This window comes from Nerophis ophidion, linkage group LG03 (assembly GCF_033978795.1).
Source record: "Nerophis ophidion isolate RoL-2023_Sa linkage group LG03, RoL_Noph_v1.0, whole genome shotgun sequence".
Taxonomy (NCBI): Eukaryota; Metazoa; Chordata; class Actinopteri; order Syngnathiformes; family Syngnathidae; genus Nerophis; species Nerophis ophidion.
In genome coordinates, this window is record NC_084613.1 from 65,565,011 (window position 1) to 65,586,586 (window position 21,576).

A 21,576-nucleotide genomic window follows, 5' to 3' on the forward strand; every position below is an offset into this window, starting at 1 on the left:
TTGGCTCTCCGCCAAAAAGGTTCCCGACCCGTTGTACCGCATCAATGACTTGTTGAATTACACTTTTGACCGCCAGAGGCCGCCAAACGTCACTATGGAGACCCTACCTCTTGCAGCGGCTTGAGTTTATTTAGACTGGTTACAATTACGCAGTTGGCCACTAGAGGACGCCAAACCTCGTTTTTGCGACGTCTCATGGTGGCGTCGGTTTATTAGGCTGACTTATATGAAAAAAAGGGAAGCGACGAACACAAAAGACAACATTTAATACCTGGTATCACAGTGTTAGTGGAACTGTAGATATACTGTATATATAGAGAGAGAGATCCCAAGTTGTACAGAACTTATACAAATATGTCATTTTACAACGTCTTTTGTTTGGCTGGAAAAAGAAAGAACAAAACAAATTATTAGTAAAAACAAATGTATGAAATGAAACAAATGTTGTGGCAGGCAGGTTGGTGGAGGTAAGGGCCAACAAAATTGCACAACATAAGGCTGAAAATATTCTTTAAAAAGAAGCACATATATGAGAGAATTTCTCATATAAATCATGCTGCTGAATCTCTTGAGGGGTTATATCATGCACATTTCGAGGGCAAAAGAAAAATCACTTATTTTATGTTTGTTTTGAGAATCAAGCCCTTACTTATCAAACACCTGTGCGGATTTCTGCAAAGTCCTAACCAGCATCTATCTCTCTATGTAGTTTGACTGAAATTCGGCCTTTTTGACTTGTGTTGCATATTAAATAATCTTGTTAAAACCTGTATATGTGGCATTAAAATAACTTGCAACAGGGGGAAAAAAAGGGTTTTATTTGGTGCCTCTTCAAGATATAAATGAGACATTCTTGTTTGTTTGTTTTTTGTTATTCTTCTAAACCCTGATATGTAAAGTTAAAGCAAAACAAAACATGTACAAGTGTATCTTTTGAAATCGCCATGAAACACCAGGCACTACACAAATGACAGCTCAATATTAACAACATAACCAATGAAAACCCAAATACAGTGCAGAGCTCACAATAAAGAAGCATTAGGACATATTCCCCACCCTGTAAAAACTGCTATTACATTACAAATACATGGTCAAAATGCACATACAGTAGACAACACCCGCCCTCTTTCTATAGGAAATTTGCTTGGCACAATTGTCATTAAAAAAATTAAATATAAGGAACTTACTTACCTTTAGGGGAATACAAACACAATTTTAGGGTTGAAAAAATGCGGCAAATTTAGTTTAATCATGCTTATTCATGGGCGAGTAAAAAGAACTATAAGATACTCCAAACTTAAGGCTACTAACATGAAGAAAGAACCGTTTAGTGAGGACAAAAAAGCATCTGCAGATGTTGGAGCTACTTTTAAGCTTAGATATCTACTTTTCGTCATGCTCTTTTTGGTAAATGTATCACTTTAAAAATGCTACAGAAACTCAACCAGAATAGAAATGAACAAGGTAAATAGTGCAATAATGTAACTTGAGTTATGTGTCTGGTCATAAAAGCTGCTGTATCAGCGATGGATCGAATATACAGTCATGGTAAAAAGTTTAAATATACTTGTAAAGAACATAATGTAATTCTGGAGGAAAGTTCGGTGGTCGGATGAAACAAAAATTGAGCTGTTTGGAGGAGAAAAGGTGAGGCCTTTAATCCCAGAAACACCATCCTACCGTAAAGCATGGTGGTGTTATTATACCCTGGGCCTGTTTTACTGCCAATGGAACTGGTGCTTTACAGAGAGTAAATGAGACAATGAAAAAGAAGGATTACCTCCAAATTCCTCAGGACAACCTAAAATTATCAGCCCGGAGGTTGGGTCTTGGCACAGTTGGGTGTTCCAACAGGACAATGACGCCAAGCACACGGCAAAAGTAGTAAAGGAATGGCTAAATCAGGCTAGAATTAAGGTTTTAGAATGGCCTTCCCAAAGTCCTGACTTAAACGTGTGGACAATGCTGAAGAAACAAGTCCATGTCAGAAAACCAATACATTTAGCTGAACTGCACCAATTTTGTCAAGAGGAGTGGTCAAAAATTCAACCAGAAGCTTGTGGATGGCTACCAAAAGCGCCTTATTGCAGTGAAACTTGCCAAGGGACGTGTAAGCAAATATTCACATTGCTGTATGTATACTTTTGACCCCGCAGATTTGGTCACGTTTTCAGTAGACCCATAATAAATGTATAATAGAACCAAACTTCATGAATGTTTTTTGTGACCAACAAGTATGTGCTCCAATCACTCTATCACAAAGAGTCGTAGAAATGATTGGAAACCCAAGACAGCCATGACATTATGTTCTTTACAAGTGTCTGTAATCTTTTGACCACAACTGTAAATAGTCCATCCTGAAACTATATTTTACACAGAATTTGTGAACAGTGTTTAGTCCCAGCAAAGTATTGATTGCTATTTAAAAAAATGTGAGTCATAGTCTGCTCGACATCCATTGCTTTTGGTCCCCTGGGGGGGGTGTTGCCCACATATGCGGTCGTCTCCAAGGTTTCCCATAGTCATCATTGTCACTGTCACCGACGTCCCATTGAGTGTGAGTTTTTCTTTGCACTTATGTGTGCTCTACCGAGGATGTCATGGGGGTTTGTGCAGCCCTTTGAGACACATGTGATTTAGGGCTATATAAATAAACATTGATTGATTGATTGATTGATACTCCAAATCAGGAAAAATAAGTTGAACATTTTTCAGTACGGTTTTAAAGATTTTAAAAACACAAGTGCAGCCACGCACAAAAGTGTTACACTAAAGTTATATTTGAATGTTTTTTAAAAAAAAATGTAAAATGAAAGATTTTGAAAATGTTTATTTACATACCGTGATTGTTTCCAAACGGTGGTTGAAAAATGGCAGTAAAACGGATAATCAAACAAAACAGACGTCAAAGTCATGGACCGACTATAAGCTGAAGCTAGCTCTCCAATCAGCTAAACAAACTCAATAACTCGACGTTGACGTTTTGGTGAATTGAAAGAGGAAATTGTGAAACTTAAACAATACAAAAAGAATGCCGTTGTTAGTTAATAATACTAACACAGACACGTGTACAAGTGTTAGCATATTAGCAAATACTACACTTCTATGGACATCACACATTGGACAGTTTAGTAAATATGAATAGTTTTAGTTTTATTGTAAAACTTACAAACGTTGCTTGGAGTGATGAATGAAGAAGCCATACGAGTAAAAACGCTACGGATGGCTAAAAGACAGAATGGTAAATTTGCTTCTGGTTGAAAGCGGTAATAAAAAAGGGCACTGCAGCACCTGCCGTGAGCGGACTCGTCCGAAAGATTCCTCCATAGCACAAAAAAATAATACACCTTTTCAGTGCTGTTGCTTGTTTTGTTTTTTTTGGGCACTAACTGCAGTTTGGTTGTCTGCAAATAATCTATAAATTAGCTGCACCTTTTTATAAGCCACAGGGCTCAAAGCGTAGGAAAAAATAGTGGCTTGTAGTACAGAATTTAAGGTAGACTCCTTACTTTGGTACTAAAATTACCTTTGTCCTGTACTTAACCAAACATCTCATTGGATTTTATTCAAATTGAATACACTTTTTGATTTGTCCTCCGGTTAAGATGATTTTACATTCAATACAGGTCTTGCTTTAGGTTGGTTGGATCACTTTGCTGGGACTACAACTGCTTATTTCTGGAGACAATGAAAAAAATCTGAGAAAAAACAATATTATAAATTAGGTATTTCCTCATTTAGTGGCCGGGGGAGCTTTCTTTTTTAATCAAATTTAAATACGTGGCATCTTATAGTTAAGGAATCTATTTGTAAAATAAATAAATGAGGTGTACATTTCAACATTGGACTAGATCTGACTAATCTAAGTCTATGAGCACAAACTGATAAAGCCTACTCGGATGAGCGGCGAAACGTCTTCAAAGACAAATCAAACAGTCCAGTTGCGATCTATTGAATGCCCTGAGATGACAATGACCTGGATGAACGACAACATTCATAGACATTAAAAATAAAAAAACACACCCTTTTCTCAATACTTTGTTGATGCACCTTAGGCAGCAATTACAGCCTCAATTCTTTTTGAATACGATGCCACAAGCTTGGCACACTTATCGTTGGGCAGTTTCGCCCATTCCTCTTTGCAGCTCAAGCTCTATCAGGTTGGATGGGAAATGTTGCTTTTCAGGATGTACATCCTACATAGAGACTGTAATTGCTCCCAAAGGTGCATCAGCAAATTATTAAGCAAAGGCTGTGAATACTTATCTATTTTTGATTTTTATTTATTTATTTGTAATCAATTAAAAAAAAAAGCCATTTTGGAATAAGACTGTAAAGTACTTTCCGGATGCAATATTTTATCTTAGCCGCAAGAAAGCACATTTCGGTAGATTTAGATTGCTTTTAAAAAGGCTTTTATGGGTTGAGTTCCAATTGGCATCTTCATTTTATACATTTTTTCCCCTCACATATAATTTCACGTGAAACGTTTAGCAAAACCCCAACGGTAAATGCCATTTTTACAGATGCCACGTCTAATCTGCAGTCATAGGAAAATAAATTTCGACAACCCCTCTCAGGAGGCCACTATTTGAAGAAATACATACATTTGGTTAAATCCCCATGATATGCAATTGTACGATTGACATTCTGCAGCTTTTTTTAGTTGTTATAAGCCAGTTGTTGGCGCACATTGTTTTTTTACACGAGGAGAATGTACAAACTTGCATAGATAAAGTGATATACATATATACTGTATATATATCAGAGCAGCTTTATAGCAACGTGCCCCAAAAACATTCGTTAATATCAACATCTATACAGGCTCTTTTCTGTTGCTCCCGCATTAAGGGAGTAGCTGCTTGTTGCTGGAGGTTGGGTAACGACCAACAAAAAACTAAACACGGACACAACTTTGGACCACTGACATATGCAAGTTTGCAATTTGTTACGTCTTCGAGAGCGATGACGTTAATGTGAGCTAACATCGTTTTCGTTTGGCTATTAGCCGAGTGAAATATGGATGACATCATAGAATCATCAGGGCTTTTTTGTACGTATTTTCCCTGGGATGATTTATTTGGACACTCAGGAGGGAAACGCCTGCTTTTGGCTATTCTCAATTTTTAAGGCTATTTGTTTCTATTTTGGCTACTTTGGAGTAGGCGGTGTATTAAAGGATCTCATTGAGAGACACAACAACAAGAAAGGTCCTCTGATTGGCTTTGCTGTATTTTAAAGGGCAACGCCCTCAAAGCGGGCGTCCTCCCTTTAAATAAATGAAGGTTTCCGAAAAAAGTACAAGACAGACAGTACTTCCATTTAAAAGCGCGAGGTTATAAAACCGTGACATCATCAAGAGAGGGTAGTGTCTATCTCAGTCTGTAGTGTGCACATATCGAGTCACCACCAAACGCGTTGCAGCTGTGATGCTAAAGGACTGATCCTGTAGCGCTACATGGCGGCGGTCGGCGGGAGAGAAAGTATCTCGCAAAAGCAACAGGACGCTCAAAGCAGCGCCGACTTCCTCCCTAAAAACAACGGTCTTTTCGGGCCACACTGCTTATCTACCATGCAGAGCAATGGATCCCAAAGCAGCCGTCGTGCAGGATTGACCCGGAAAAAAAAGCGCTCAAAGCGGGAGGGGTGTAAAAAAAGAGAGAGGAAGGGAACAACAATGTGATGACCACCATCCTTTTCTGAGTGGCTTTCCGTATCGACGGCCTTTTAAGTGGGCAAGGGGTCGTCGTCGCCTTTACTGCACTTGCACTTGCAGCACAGGACGATGGGCGTGGCCAGGAGGAGGAAGGGGGAGGCGACCAGCAGGAGCAGGCCGAACCCTGCAAAGATACCCACAACCTGCGAGAAGATAACAAACAGAAAATATATACTGTTATTTGACAACATCAGTTTTTTCCATCCATTCAGTATTTGGGGCAGAACGGCCACAGATACCGTATTCTTCGGAGTATAAGTCGCTCTGGAGTATAAGTCGCACCGGCCGAAAATGCATAATAAAGAAGGGAAAAAACATATATAAGTCGCACTGGAGTATAAGTTGCATTTTTTGGGGATATTTATTTGATAAAACCCAACACCAAGAATAGACATTTGAAAGGCAATTTAAAATAAAGAATAGTGAACAACAGGCTGAATAAGTGTACGTTATATGACGCATAAATAACCAACTGAGAAGGTGCCTGGTATGTTAACGTAACATATTATGGTAAGACTCATTCAAATAACAATAACATATAGAACGTGCTACACGTTTATCAAACAATCTGTCACTCCTAATCGCTAAATCCCATGAAATCTTAAACGTCTAGTCTCTTACGTGAATGAGCTAAATAATATTATTTGATATTTTACGTTAATGTGTTAATAATTTCACACATAAGTCGCTCCTGAGTATAAGTCGCACCCCCGGCCAAACTATGAAAACAACTTATAGTCCGAAAAATACGGTACGTACATTTGGAGCTACATCGGGTTCCGTGATATAGACTAGGGCTGTAACGATCCGATATTTGGATCAGATCGGCCGCCGATATTTGCCAAAAAATGCGTATCGGCAAGGCATGGGAAAATGCCGTTCCAGATCCAGTTTTTTTTAAAAACAGTCCGTGTTTTCCAACACACGTCTTTAAATAATACAGTCCACTCTTCTGCTGCTCCCTACGCTCCGTTTCGCATTTTCCAGCACACCTTCAGCACATTCACAGGTCTGTGTTCTAACCATTAAGATGGCCATGTGAATTAAAAGTTACAGTAAAAATGTCAGCTGTGTGGGGTTATTTTACCTTACAAAACGAAAAAGATGAAGAGGTGGAGTGTAAAACATGCCACAATAAAGTCAAGAGTGGTGGTAAAGTGGTAAGACATTTTATTGACTCTTGAGAGTGCGAGGCTTTTTAGCACTCATCATTGATGAAAACAGGAGCAGGCTGACACCTGACCATCTTCAAGTGCTCGTCTTTGTTCGAAATAATCTCCCCATTATGCTTGGACTTCAATTGTTTGCCCTCTATGACTGGGGCAAACAATTGAAGAGGGGGCAAACAATTGAAAGGAGTGTGTAGATATTTTTTTTTTTAAGTTTACACTTGTTCAAGAGCAAGTATTGATGTTGAGTTATAGACATTTTATCCCACTCAGGTTATTTGTGTGTTTTGCTTTTTTTAGAATAATGTTTACAGCATTATTTGCAGTTTATACTGTTCACTTTTTTACTGTTTAATGATGCCATTTCTGTTTGTCATGTATAATTTTTTCTATTTTGTGTTTATCCTTGAATACCAACCATTGTGTATTATTCAGACTCACCTAATTCAGCGGGCTAGTTGTTATCAAGAGTACTAAAACCATTTTCAACATGAATCTGACAACTAAGTAGGCTAAATAACTTTAATACATGCTCGGATAGGCCAGTATTGGCATCGGATCGGAAGTGCAAAAACCTGGATCGGGACATCCCTAATATAGACGGTATACATTTGGCCGACGACAGAGCTTTAAATATTATCGTCACATTGTGATAATGCGTGTTCATGACACAGTCTCGATGTGTACCTCAAATTTAACAGCGACAAGCTGACAGACGCATCAACCCAATGTAGCATCTTCACTACTAATAAACTAAGTTCCTTATAAGCAACATTATCACTGGAGGACGAGGACTTGCTAAAAATGCTAGACTACACGCCAAAGCCATGCTAGAAACTAACCTAGACCTCCTGAATGTAAACAAAAGTGGGCGAATCAATAGGTAACGATACCAAGTATAGTATTACTATAGGGTCGTCTACAGTGATCAGACTGATATTTTTTATCATAGCTAAATCTTCTATTTGTTATTTTTTACAATCAGTAAATATTACCAGGACATTCATTTTTGTCTGACTGCTTTTGGATTGTGTTGTGTCATGTTTATGCGTCCTCTCAATTGCTCTGTTTATTGCTATTCTGAATGTTGCTGGGTCGGGTTTGGTTTTGGAATTGGAATTGCACTACTATGGTATTGTTGTGTATTGTATTGTTGGATTGATTAAAAAAAAAATACAAATAAATAAAAAAAGCTAGACCTCCTGAATGTAAACAAAAGTGGGCGAATCAATAGGATATTGACAGTAACAATACCAAGTATAGTATAGAGTAGGGTTGACTCTACAGTGATTAGATAGATTTTTTTTCTTTTAGCTAAATCGTCTATTTGTTATTGATAACAATTTTCAAGAGGAAACGGATTTAAATCAGACCACAATAGTTTTTGCTTATGTCTACTTATTTTGCACTATTCACTTTATTTCTTAATAAAAGTAAATAATTAAAATATGTATATTTTTATTGTTTTTGTCTGATTAAAATGTTGATTTAAAAAATGTTGTCATACAATTATGTTTAAAATTTTAAGTATCAATATATGGACAAACTGCCTATACAGTATGTTGAAATCGAATTGATGGGAGAGATAGTTTGTTATTAAGATTTTTTAGAGGGTTAACCATAACATTTGAGCTAAACGCCAAAATATGTGTAATATACAGTATATAACACATAAAATCAAATTTTAAACTTTTTTAGACGGTTAGTGAGTCAGTGAAGCCCAATATTTTGAGGGTGTGGCAATTGAAACACACAGATTAAACAGCATTTTAGCTTTGTTAGCTGGTTAAAAGCATGTCTTTGGAAGTGGGAGGAAGCCGGAGTACCCTGAAATAATGGATTTATCAGTATCCATTCATCCATTTTCTACCGCTTATTCCTTTTGAAGTCACGGGGGGCGCTGGTGCCTAGCTCAGCTACAATCGGGCAGGAGGCGGTATACACCCGGGACAAGTCGCCACCTCATCGCAGGGCCAACACAGATAGACAGACAACATTCACACTCTCATTCACACACTAGGGCCAATTTAGTGTTACCAATCAACCTATCCGCAGGTGCAGGTCTTTGGAAGTGGGAGGAAGCCGGAGTGCCCGGAGGGAACCCACGCATTCACGAAGAGGACATGCAAACTCCACACAGAAAGATTCCGAGCCCGGGATTGAAGCCTGACTTCTCAGGAACTTCGTATTGTGAGGCAGACACACTAACCCCTCTTCCACCGTGAAGCCCTTTTTATCAGTAGTATTGTGCCAAATTTGCAATTATTTCTTGACAGATTAATTTGAACCCTGATTGTGGAGAAAACTATGGGGGTTCATTTGTGTATTTTACCATGAAACCTTTTTTTAACACTAAACGTTTGTAAGTAAATGTTTTGCATTTGAATTTTGTGAACTGAATTTTCAATCAAACTATGGTGACAATTCAAGTAAAAAAATAACTCGGAAACAAAAGACATGTGTTTTGAAAGTCAGAGCAGAAAAAATTGCTGCTTGGCAAGACCTACTTTTGGTAAATTAAGACTGGAGCAATCGATCCTGTCTCAGAACCAGCGGCTGAGGTCAAGTTTGTAGTCAAGTGACAAGGGTCTTAATAAATGAGGCAGGTTATGCAGAACTACATGTCACAAGGCCAGGTGCTTGGATCACTTTTTTAAGAACACTTCATAAACAGTGGAGGCTGCTTTGCATTAATGAACAAATCCCAAGATTCCGCAACAAAGGAGAAAGCTGATCACATAATGATACATTCACACAATAATGACTGATACTATAAACTTTATACAACAGACCATCTCAAAAAAGGAATGACATTTTAGTTTTTTACTGAATAAGACACTCAGAAAATATAGAATGTGTATTTTACAATAACTGTGGACAACAAAACACTGAATATTGAGAATATATGAACGTTGCTCCTCGACTGCAGACCACCTCGTTGGTCAACATCTTTTATAATCGCGCAAGAATGACTAAGCTGTAACAAACTCAGCAAAACAAATGAAAAGGGTAAAAAAGCCATCCACATATTCAATATATCACTTTTCTGCAGAACTTTGTTGTAAAACTCTGCCTCAGTCTGACACTCAGGTCTAGGCTTGTTGCTGTGTAAACAAGCCCTGCCCACTCTGCTTCATGCCTGGTATGCATGAGAGCTGCTGTGACATAACCTATGGTTACTGTAATAATCTGTTTGTCACTAAAAAGTGCAGATTATAATCATTGGAATCATTTTCTATAGTTTGGACACATCCAGCAGGCTGCATTGAAATGTTTATTATGTTGTATTACACCCAGGTAGCATATGCAGGTAACTGTTTTTTGTATGCTTTTTTTGCAAGACCCGTGTCATATGACTTCAAACTTGACACCTCATTGGCTGGTTCTGAGACAGGATCAGTCTCAATTTACCGATAGTGGATGTTGTGTTTTAAAGCAGAACATTTTTCAGCACTGAAATTTTTAAACACATTTTGCCACTATTTTTTTTTTTTTACTGAAATTGTCAGCATACTTTGATGTAAAAAAAAAAAATCAGTTCATGAAATTCAAAAGCAAAACATTCAGTTACCTAAAATCAGTGTTACAAAATTAGCTTTCATAGCAAAGACACAAATTAACCTGCATAAAAAACAGTTATCTACTAAAAAAATTGTTCTTTAATAATATTTTCTGATATTTGCGAACAAGTAGCCATACTGTTTTTTAGGCTCGTCTTTACAATGTTAAACACATTTCTTCCCCAACACATTTCAAACGCAGACAGATGGTATTAAAGCTGGGGTATTTAAGTTATATTCTTTAACGAAAACAAAAAAAATCATACAGTATATTGCAACCGTAATAATTTCTGTAAAAATCGTACGTCTGCGTGCTGTTTGTTTATTTAATGGATCCCCATTAGCTGATGCCGTGGCGACAGCTAGTCTTCTTGGGGTCCATATAGGAGCATACAAAATTAAAATACAAAGAATACATGCATTACCAAACATTATACAATGGAAAAATACAACATAAGATAAAAAAGCTAGTTAAAACCAGTATCAAAAATAGGTGTCTCTTCATGAATGACAATTTACTTTGTGAGAGATTCATGTGTGATGGCAATATATTCCAGAATGATATAAATCTATACAGGACTGTATGTTTGAGGAGGTTGGTCCTGGGAGGAGGAAGTGCCAAATAATTAGGAATTTTAGTAAATAAAACCCCGGAAGACAAATTATATTGTCAACACCTCTGATCCAACCAAAAGATTTGGACAAAGGAGGGGTGAGTAGATCCCACAAAGTAGCCTAGTCATTGGCTGATGCGATATTTAGTGAAGAGCGTGCACGGTGCAAACTTGTTTGCAGTAAAGCATTGCTGCCGAACATCCACCTGTAAAGATCGCAATACCTGCGCTTGCATTCACAGCATATAACGCTAAAAACCTAAAAAGAGGAATTTAGAGGAAAAAAATAAAGACGCTGTATGCCTAAAAAAAAAACAAAAAAGAGCTAAAACCAAAATAAATATTGGTCCGGAGTATTCAAGATGGAGGGCATTGTGGTCCAGTCTTGAACTAACATTGACTGTGCAAGTAGATGTGTAACTTCTAGACAGGTCATGTAATGTTCCATTTTCCCATATTTTGTGTGTATCCTTTTACGACGTGTGTTACCGATAGTCTGCAACAAAATACAAAAGAGGGGATCGTTCAATGCAACTTCAGACTGTCAACAACCTATACGTGTGCACGTACAGCTCTCGTGCTCGATTTGTGCACTTTCAGAGAGGTGGAGACTGGGAGGGACCGTCAGCGCAGAGTGGGGGGTGGGATTTTTGCAGTTTGAATTGTGTCTGGTAATACAAGATTCAAGCACCCCAGCTTTAACACTAGAACTACCAAGGTGATGCCAAATGGCGGGAGTGAAAAGCCCAGTTTGTCAGCATTGTTATGTAAGTGAGGCCATTACTCTCTACTCAGCTGTGGGATTGGGAGAGGGACACAAAGACCTCAGGCCCCTTCTACACTTTTATACTCAGGGTATCTGCAGGTTTCAGCAAGTCAAATTTAAGACTTTTTAAGACCTTTTTAATGCCGCCTTGAATGAAATTTAAGACCGAAAAAAATAATACAACAAACTCAATGACAATCAGTCAAGTTTACTTTTTGTATGTTTATTAATAAAAAAATCTGGTAAGCACCACTCTGCCAAACAGCTTATCAAAAATCTTGAGATCCAAAAAGTTTGACATCCAAAACAAACAAACAAACCAACACCAACGTCAGTAAAAACATAATAACCGAGGTGAGGGTAAAAATACCGATACCGAGACCCGTTGCCTTGGTCGAAGAGCAGGTTTTGGATGTGAGGTGCTAACCCGTGTCTCGTAATATATGCTGTTTTATCCTTTCCGCAGGAAAATGTATTAGCAACCTGAGAATCAGGAAACATCACACGAAAAAGATAGCCAATCCCGTCATTTGAGGTGTAGGATTGATGTTTCACCACAGTGTGCAAGATCCATAACACCTCGGATTTTAATGTTGCTGTCCCGCCCAAGATTAGTGTCAGGTGAGTGCTGCTAGCGGCAGTTGTTGCTAGCTGGGGGGGCGCTGGACCCACGCAGAACTGAGAGATGCCCGGTGTTTGTTTTTGGCTCTCTCCCGCGATTTTATGCGTACTGCACTGCATGTGCGATTCGACCGCTCTAATTCCCATGGTGCCAAGTTTGAAATCCCTCTTACAAAGTATGCACCTAGCCTCCTCGGGATTGGCAACAGGCTTAAACCAGCTTTTAAACCGGCTGTCCTCCAGCCAACGCTCGCAAAACTTGCATTTCCCCATGCTGACTGAAAGGCGGGACGCGAGGAAGAAAGGAAGGAGTCTGCGCGCGACCCGACTATGTGCACGACTGACACTGAAATCACTCACTTTTACTCAAAGACGCGCCGTAACTTTTACTCAAAGACGTGCCCGCCCCCCAAAAAAAAAAACTGGCCTGACAATTTAAGACCATTGAGTACTGAATTTAAGACCATCTTAGGAATTTTTAACAAATGTAATACTTTTTAAGGCCTTATTTTTAGATACATGAATTTAAGACTTTTTAAGGATACCCTGATACTTATCCAGGATATATCCCACCATCCTCATCCTTGTCCACACACACACACACACACACAATGCCACCATTTAAGACCCCCCCTCCCTCCCCCATTCTTACCCTGTGTTCCAAGGTAGGCTATTGCCACATTTCTTTTAAGAGTAAACTTTGCTTGCCTCACCATCAGCAGCTGTTAGACTATTTTACTAGTGAATCACACCTGAGCCATCATACATGAATCATATATTTAATGGACGTGCGAAAGTAAACAATGTGATGAATATAATTTTACAAGAATCAATCTAGGGATCTAGATATCTGGTCAGTCTCCTGAGGTAGTACAACCTGCTTCGTGTCTTCCCATACAGGAGCTACACAAATAAGTGTATTGGAATGTAACAAGAGTGAGGTTGCTCATGTTGCAATAAACCATATGTATATTTTTTTCTCATGTATATAATGTAAAAAAATATATATTTTTTCACCTCATGCATAAAATGATCACTTCATTATGTGTTTAAAAATTAATAATGGTATTTTTACTTCTGTGATCACTACAAAAAGTAGTAGTTTTTTTTTCTACTATGCTTTTATGTTTATTTTTATTTGTTATAATTTATTTTCCATTTTCTATACATCTTTTTATCATGTTTTTACTTAATTATGTCTGTTCCTGCCGTGAAGCACATTGAGCTGCGATTCTGTATCAAAGGTGCTATATATAAATACAGTTTTGTATTATTATTATTTTATTTTTTTATTATTATTATCATTATAGTAGTTGTATTTAGAGGTTAACACAGTTTATGTTTGCACCTTGGTGCAACTTATTGCTTAGAGATTGTCAGGACATACTTGGCACTGCCACAGCATCTCCGATCTGGTGGCCATGGATGACGTACTGTCTGTCCAGAGTCGGGACCCAGGATGGTCCGCTTGTCCAGAGTCGGGACCCAGGATGGACCACTTGCCTGTGTATCGGCTTGGGACATCCCTGCACTGCTGATCCGCCTCCGCTTGGGATGGTTTCCTGCTGGCTCTGCTGTGAACGGGACTCTCGCTGCTGTGTTGGATCCGCTTTGGACTGGACTCTCGCGGCTGTGTTGGATCCATTATGGATTGAACTTTCACAGTATCATGTTAGACCCGCTCGACATCCATTGCTTTCGTCCTCTCCAAGGTTCTCATAGTCATCATTGTCACCGACATCCCACTGGGTGTGAGTTTTCCTTGCCCTTATGTGGGCCTACCGAGGATGTCATAGTGGTTTGTGTTGTGGTTTTTGCAGCCCTTTGAGACACTAGTGATTTAGGGCTATATAAGTAAACATTGATTGATAGATTGATCTCCTTTCCAGCATCTCCTTTCTGCATTTGCGACATGTAAACTTGTTACAATAAACACAGCGCAGAGCGGCATGTTTTTTTTTTGCAGCAACACGACACCTGGCACAATGCCCTTTTCCCTGTGTCAGGTGTGAGAGTGGTTGTTGCTGAAGGTTTTCCTTATTCTCCTCTTTGGCTGCTATATGAGACTGTGCAAGCTCACTTGCAAGCGCCACCAAGAATTCCACTTATCTCGCTCCTTGAACCCAGTACATGCCTGATTAAGCTCATGTGCATTCAGCGCTGCAATGACAATCATCTTTTCTCTCTGGCACTCATGGAGGGTGGATGCTCCCCTTTCCTCTCCCTTATCGCTCCTGCTTGCTTCTTTGTCTTGTCTTAACTTTCTTGTTGCCTCTTTTTGCACTGCTCTCCAAATCTAAACATTGGAACTATTTAACTGGCCTCAACAAAATTGACAAGATCTTGGGTTTGGGGGAACCTGCTGTCAGGACGAAGCGGTTGTTGCTGGACACACGACGGACTTTTGGTAGAAGAAGGAGGGTCGCGTGCCTGGCGACCCTTTCCTGTCGAAAACGTGAAGATATCCAGCTAATCGGACTTATGACAACAGGACATCTGCTAATGGGAGTAAGCGTTGCTCTGGTTTGTTGACAAATTGGAAGTTGCTGGCAGTCTTCAAAGTACCCCAAAGCAGCCACAAATGATTGGAGGATGCGGGAAGAACAGTGGATTACATCGGACTGTCTACCCCGCAATTTTGAGGACCAGTCATAGACAATTTAGGGTGAAAAGCAAATTTTATTTTCACCCGCATACAAAATCATTTAAACTTGGATTGTTTCCCTGGCTTCGAGACTCTCCCGAAGGACAGCGCAGCGAAGACACAACAAACTCCCTTCTTGTCTCTCATGGACACACACCTGTTGTTGTTGACTTTGGACTAGCGACTGCACAATTCATCAAGGCCACGGAACTGAGACACACTATGGGCTTACACACACACACATCCACAAAAATATACGCCACACATACACCCCCCCCCAAACCAACGACCTCGACGCAAATCCAATAGGGGTGATGAATGGACGGTCAGCCCCTGAGAGCTGCGGCCTACCACCATGACCTTGAACTACCTTCCCTCTGTTGCTAGATATCTCGAGATGTATGTCGTAATATGTATATGTGCTTTGCTATGGAGGTTTTTTTCCTTGGACTCAGTCTGGAACCCTCCTAAATGTCTAGCCTTAGAGAGATTTTTTTTTTTTTACTTCCCCCCCTCTCCCAATGTCACCCTTTCCTCACCTTTTTAAGGAGCGCCGCAAGTGGCTGATCAGTTGGCGGTCTTGTCCTGTGCCCCCCTGTAACGTATGTCTGCTCTTAGCGGGACTTTGCCGAAAATGAAATTCCTTTGTACTTGTGCAATGACAATAAAGATCTGTCTATCTATCCATATTGTACAACACAGCGACTGGCCAACGCCGTGTTCCTGAACACACACGCAAGGTACTTTTGCACAACTTGGTCCAAGACCTCCCTCCTGTATTTCATGCTGTTATGGTCATTGTGGTAGGCTTTTTTTTTCTGGGTATCACCAGTCTCCCGTCCAAAGGCAAAACCCAGTAACTAAATTTTGGTCAAAACTGAGCTGATAATAATTTTGGAGTTCCTAGGTGATATGCTTTACATTAGTGTATGCGATCTTGTAATTTGTTCCGTAAGTAAGTTGTTACGCGCATGGCAGGACCTAGCAACTACCACATAACCGCGTAGATACAACAGAAAAACCTAGTATCTCAAGGGACCAATCGGAGCTTCTTTGTCAGTCGCCTTATAGTCTTTAATGAGACATTTGCACGAATGGGAGCCGACGGTCAACCTGATTATGTGATATTATGGCACGAAGGGATATTTGGAAGATTGGCCCAGGACGTTGCAAGCACTTTCATTAAATGTATTGTTCTTGATTCTTCCCCTTGCATACTCTTTTGGGCAGATAACTGTGGAGGTCAAAATAAAAACTGGACGCTGTACACAGCTCTTGCCCAATGTGCAAACGCAGAATGGGGCCCACCCGAGATGGTGATAAAATATCTGGAGAAAGGGCACACGTTCATGAGAGCAGATTCAATCCATGGCTCAATCGGCAAGAAAATGAAAGCTCAAGAGAACATCTATACGTTTGATGACTTTGTAGATCTTTGTAAGACAGCATCAAGATAGATTGGTTTTCCTTTGTTTTCTCAAAATCAGCTAGAAGTGAGTTCCTAGGTTTTGCCTTTGGACAGGAGCAGTGTCCACCACACTGTGCATGATGCTGAGGATGCAGACTGACTTCCTCCGTTTGGTCGCATAAACAGTCAGTGTGGCACCAGAGGATGAAAACACCTGTGTGCTGAATTCCCCGTGGTCCGAAGTCTTTTTGCAGAATCTGGAAGCTCCCAGCAAATCTAATTGACTGAGAGGGGGGTCTCTAGTCTGAGCAGTTGTTGCGCGAGTGACAATGAAGTAAAACAAACATTCTTCCTTTGTCCATGAACAGGTCGATAAGCTTCATCAGCACATCTTCACATAGTCTTTGCCAAGATAAGGGTTGATGTCGCACACATACTGTACGTGGATTTCAGGTCACCTGCCACCCAGAACTTGATGCCAAACTTGTCAGGTTACGTTGTAATGAAACAGCAGTGAGTCTTAGTCGAAAAAAGTTGCTCATCCATGATGATGTGCCTGCTTGGGTTGTACGAAGTGATTCGGGTGGCAACAAAAGACCCCCAAACGCCAGAGACTGCAGCAAGCAGGTCAGCCGCAAATCGTCATCAAAGCGCGGATGTCGCATGATGAGCAGTTTCGAGTCATAATCTTGTTGATCAAGGCACTTCCTGTTGACCATGTGTTTTTGTTTCTCATGGTCTGAGAGTCTTTCATGAGCATTGTGGAAAACGTTTTATCAAAAAATGGCTTCCATCTGGCCACTACACCATACAGGCCTGATTAGTGGTTTGCTGCAGGTTGTCCTTCTTGAAGGGTCTCCTTTCTCCACAGAGGAATGCTGTAGCTCTGAGTGGCCATCAGGTTTTTGGTCACCACCCTGACTAGACTAAGATGAATGCAGCAACGTACAGAGACATTCTGGATGAAAACCAATGCTTCCCATCCAACCTGATGGAACTTGAGAGGAATGAGAAAAACTGTCCAAAACTGCTGTCTTGGATCCGCTTTGGACTGAACTCTCGGGGCTGTGTTGGAGCCACTATGGATTGAACTTTCGCAGCATCATGTTAGACCCGCTCGACATCCATTGCTTTTGGTCCCCTAGAGGGGGGGGGGGGGGGTTGCCCACATCTGAGGTCCTCTCCAAGGTTTCTCATAGCCAGCCTTCTCACTGGCGTCCCACTGGATGTGAATTCTCCCTCCCCACTGGGTGTGAGTTTTCCTTGCCCTTTTGTGGGTTCTTCCGAGGATGTTGTAGTCGTAATGATTTGTGCAGTCCTTTGAGACATTTGTGATTTGGGGCTATATAAATAAACATTGATTGATTGATTGATAGGTGTGCCAAGCTAGTGGCATCTTTTTCAAAAAGACTTGACGCTGTAACTGCTGCCTAAGGTGCATCAACAAATTATCTGATCTGGTGCACGTGATTTTCGATTTTTTTATTTGCATAAATTTGAAAAAAAATCTACATTTCCATTTATTTTTCTGTGAAGATGGGGTGTGAGGTGTACATTAGCACCTACTCAGTGGCATAACGGTTGGAGTGTCCGCCCTGAAATCGGTAGGTTGTGAGTTCATCCATCCATCCATTTCCTACCGCTCATTCCCTTCGAATCGAAGGGGGCGCTGGAGCCTATCTCAGCTACATTCGGGCGGAGGGTGGGGTACACCCTGGACGGTTGTGAGTTCAAACCGAGTCATACCATAGACTAAAAAAATGGGACCTATTACCTCCCATTACTCAGCATCAAGGGTTGGAATTATTTCCGAGCGCGGCCACCGCTGCTGCCCGCTGCCTTCCCTCACCTCTCAAGGGGTGATCAAGGGTGATGGGTCAAATGCAGAGAATAGTTTCACCACAACTAGTGTGTGCGTGACAATCATTGGCACTTTAACATTAAAGAGAAATAAAATGAACTTTTTGGATTTTAGCAAATGGCTGCAATGAAACAAAGAGTGAAACATTTTAAGGGGTGTAAATACGTTCTGTACCCACTGTATATATTTTTTCTATTTATCTATTTTCTTATTTTGTGGGTTCCCTCCGGGTACTCCGGCTTCCTCCCACCTTCAAAGACATGCCCGTGGGGATAGGTTGATTGGCAACACTAAATTGGCCCAAGTGTGTGACTGTTGTCTGTCTATCTGCGTTGGCCCTGCAATGAGGTGGCAATTTGTCCAGGGTGTACCCCGCCTTCTGCTTGAATGCAGCTGAGATAGGCTCCAGCACCCCCTGCGACCCTGAAAGGTACAAGGGCTAGAAAATGGATGGATGGAGGGATTGTTTTAACCAGGATTTCCTGTGTTTGTTAGCAGTGAAGGTCAAAAATGTGTAGATAAAGGTAGACCCGTGTCAACACTTAAACATTTAAACTTTTAGAGGCTTAAACATTGCAATATAAAAAAACACTGGATTTTTGTCACGTCATTGTTTACGGCCACCCGCAGAGTTTGTCACACAGGTACTCTAGCAGCACATTTTGCTCTAATGGCTGCATTACCCCAGCGGTGCCATTTGGCGTCCCCACGGGCAGGATAGTAAGTCTAAGAAAACGCTGTGTTTTCTGAGGTTGTTTTGACATGATCAGTTCAGATGCATGACCACCAGGGGGAGCCAGACACCAGGGAGTTCAGAACCACAAACCAGCAAAATGCAGTCACGTGTATCAACACACTTAAAATGCAACAATGCCATTGCTCCTCTTTTGAGGTCAGACACATTTCTTTCTTTTCTCAATTTCACCCGCAACCAAATAAGTCATGTTTTCTTAATAAAAACACTAACTCGATTACTATTTTGTAAGTCACACACATAGCTGTTAACACTATCACACCTGAATGCCTTGTGTAAAAGAAGATCCAAATGAATTGAAGTTATCAAATGAAGGCTGTCAGCTTGGCAAGGTTGTTCTGGTGCATCTCTTGAATATATGAGTAAGGGGTGAAATGAGGAGAGCTAACCAAAGACACACACACACGCACAGCATCGCACACCAGTGATGCTGTAGCTCGTTCGCCACCAGCTGAAGTGTAATTGTGTGACTCAGCCTGCCCCACTGGGCAACAGATGCCACTGTGTATGCTAATGTTGACAAAATAAGGCAACAACACTATGCAGACATCTTGCCTAAATAGGAAGGATTGAAATCTTTTTTTTTCCACAACAGAAAAGGTAGTCATAATTCTAGCAATATCTTGGTAACAACTAAATCATCAAGGCCAGAAAGCTTTTCAAGTTAAGTAAAAAATACACAACATTTTGGAGGGATTGGCAAAAAAAAAAAAAAAAACATTTCTACCAAGCTGATTAGTTAGTAGGTAAGTATAAACAAGTCAACTAAATATTTTGGAGGAAGTAGGTAAAACAAAGTATAAAAATGTTAAAAGACAACATACAGTAGCATTTATTTCTCTGCTGGGTTTATTACACAATCAGTCGGTACTTTTTGAGTTAAATGAAAACTGCACTTTTTTGGGGGGTCACAATCCTTATGAGAGACAAGAACACCCCTGTCTCTTTTTTGTGGTGGTTTTGGGGGGGGATTTTAAAGATGATAGACGGTTGGAAGATGCGGCTGATGGGAGTCACCGTTGTAACCTTCAAAGCAGTGTTAATTTTGGCAGCAGTTTTTAATGTAGTTTTATTAAGTCTTTTGACGAAAATGTGTTTTAGTTCGAGTCATATTTTAGTCATCTAAGTTGATTTAGTTTTAGTGTCCCGCCCTCCACCGTTTGACCAAATACAAATTGTGTGAGTGTATCACATCCAGGTTGCCACTTACACACTGCCATCTTTGTCTGGCTACTGCCACTGGTAAAGTTACTAAACATGTCAGACCTTGGTAAATCTAGAAGGCGTCATTACGATTCTCAAATTATTCATGGCAAAGCCAGGAACAAAACAAGGATTTGTATCGGGGATGCGTTTGAAAGATGGAGATGATTGAAGGCGGAGAAGATTTTTTCATCTGAGGCCAAACTTGCTAATTTTATCCTTGATAGGTAAGCAAGGCATTTACATTTTGTTATTACTTGTAATACCGTATTTCCTTGAATAGCCGCCGGGGCGCTAATTCATTTAAAACCTCTTCTCCCTCCTTTGCTTATTCAAAGCATGCGGTAAAAGTAAGCAGGCGCTAATAATTTTGAAATCTCTTCTCACCCCTGCGCATACCAATTGCATGCAGTAAAAAATTGAGTGTGCTAAAAAAAATAAAAAAAATTAAAATATTCTGCGTCCGCAGCCCGTTGGTTGGGGATCACTGCTCTACAGCATTTAATCGCGCCCACTTTTACACCGTGCTGTCTGCGTAACGGCCGGACAAATGCATTTCGCTGCTCCTTGTACGAGATTGCAATGCAACAGCCATACCTTTTACACTGATGGTTGTGATATAAACAACTTTGAAACTCTTAATAATATGCGCCACACTCTGTGAACCCACACCAAGCACATTTCTGGAGAGCATTGGCTCTGTGGCACATTATAAACGCAGCATAGGGATTACCCATAATGCCGTGCATCCGTGACTCTTGGCTGTATTATACACGTGCACCCAACCCCGCCCACCTCAACCAACGCACGGAGAAGGGGGGGTTTAGTGTCGTGGATGCATTGCATTCTGGGTAAGTGTTATGTTGTGTTTATAATGTGTTACAGAGCCAATGTTCTCCAGAAATGTGTTTGGTGTGGGTTCACAGAGTGTGGCGCATATCATTAAGAGTGTTAAAGTTGTTTATATCACAACCATTAGTGTGATCTGTATGGCTGTGGAACAAGACCCCTGGTTTACACACAGTAAAAGCAATAAGAAAACTTGTCAGCCATTTTGAAAATAACGGCCGGGGAAGCGTCACTCGTGACATCATAAATTTGACCCGGCGGTAAAAGTAAGCATGCGCTTATTAATTTGGGGAGCCAATTTTACCCGGCAGTAATTCGAGGCAGGCGCATATTACATGCCCGGCGGCTATTCAAGGAAATACGGTAAATGGAAATTAACATTCCACATGTAAACTATATTGTCCAATACAG

General features: G+C 40.4%; 1 protein-coding gene across 2 annotated transcripts in view; it reads right to left on the reverse strand.

Annotated features, from left to right (window-relative positions):
• Positions 1-247: 247 nt before the first annotated feature.
• Positions 248-21,576, reverse strand: part of rnf144aa (ring finger protein 144aa) — an 80,775-nt gene continuing 59,446 nt past the window's right edge. For both annotated transcript variants that reach the window (XM_061895884.1, XM_061895883.1), the window contains one exon: positions 248-5,859. In XM_061895884.1, coding sequence (XP_061751868.1) covers positions 5,728-5,859 — 132 coding nt within the window. In that variant the 3' untranslated portion in view covers positions 248-5,727. The remainder of the gene's footprint in view (positions 5,860-21,576) is intronic.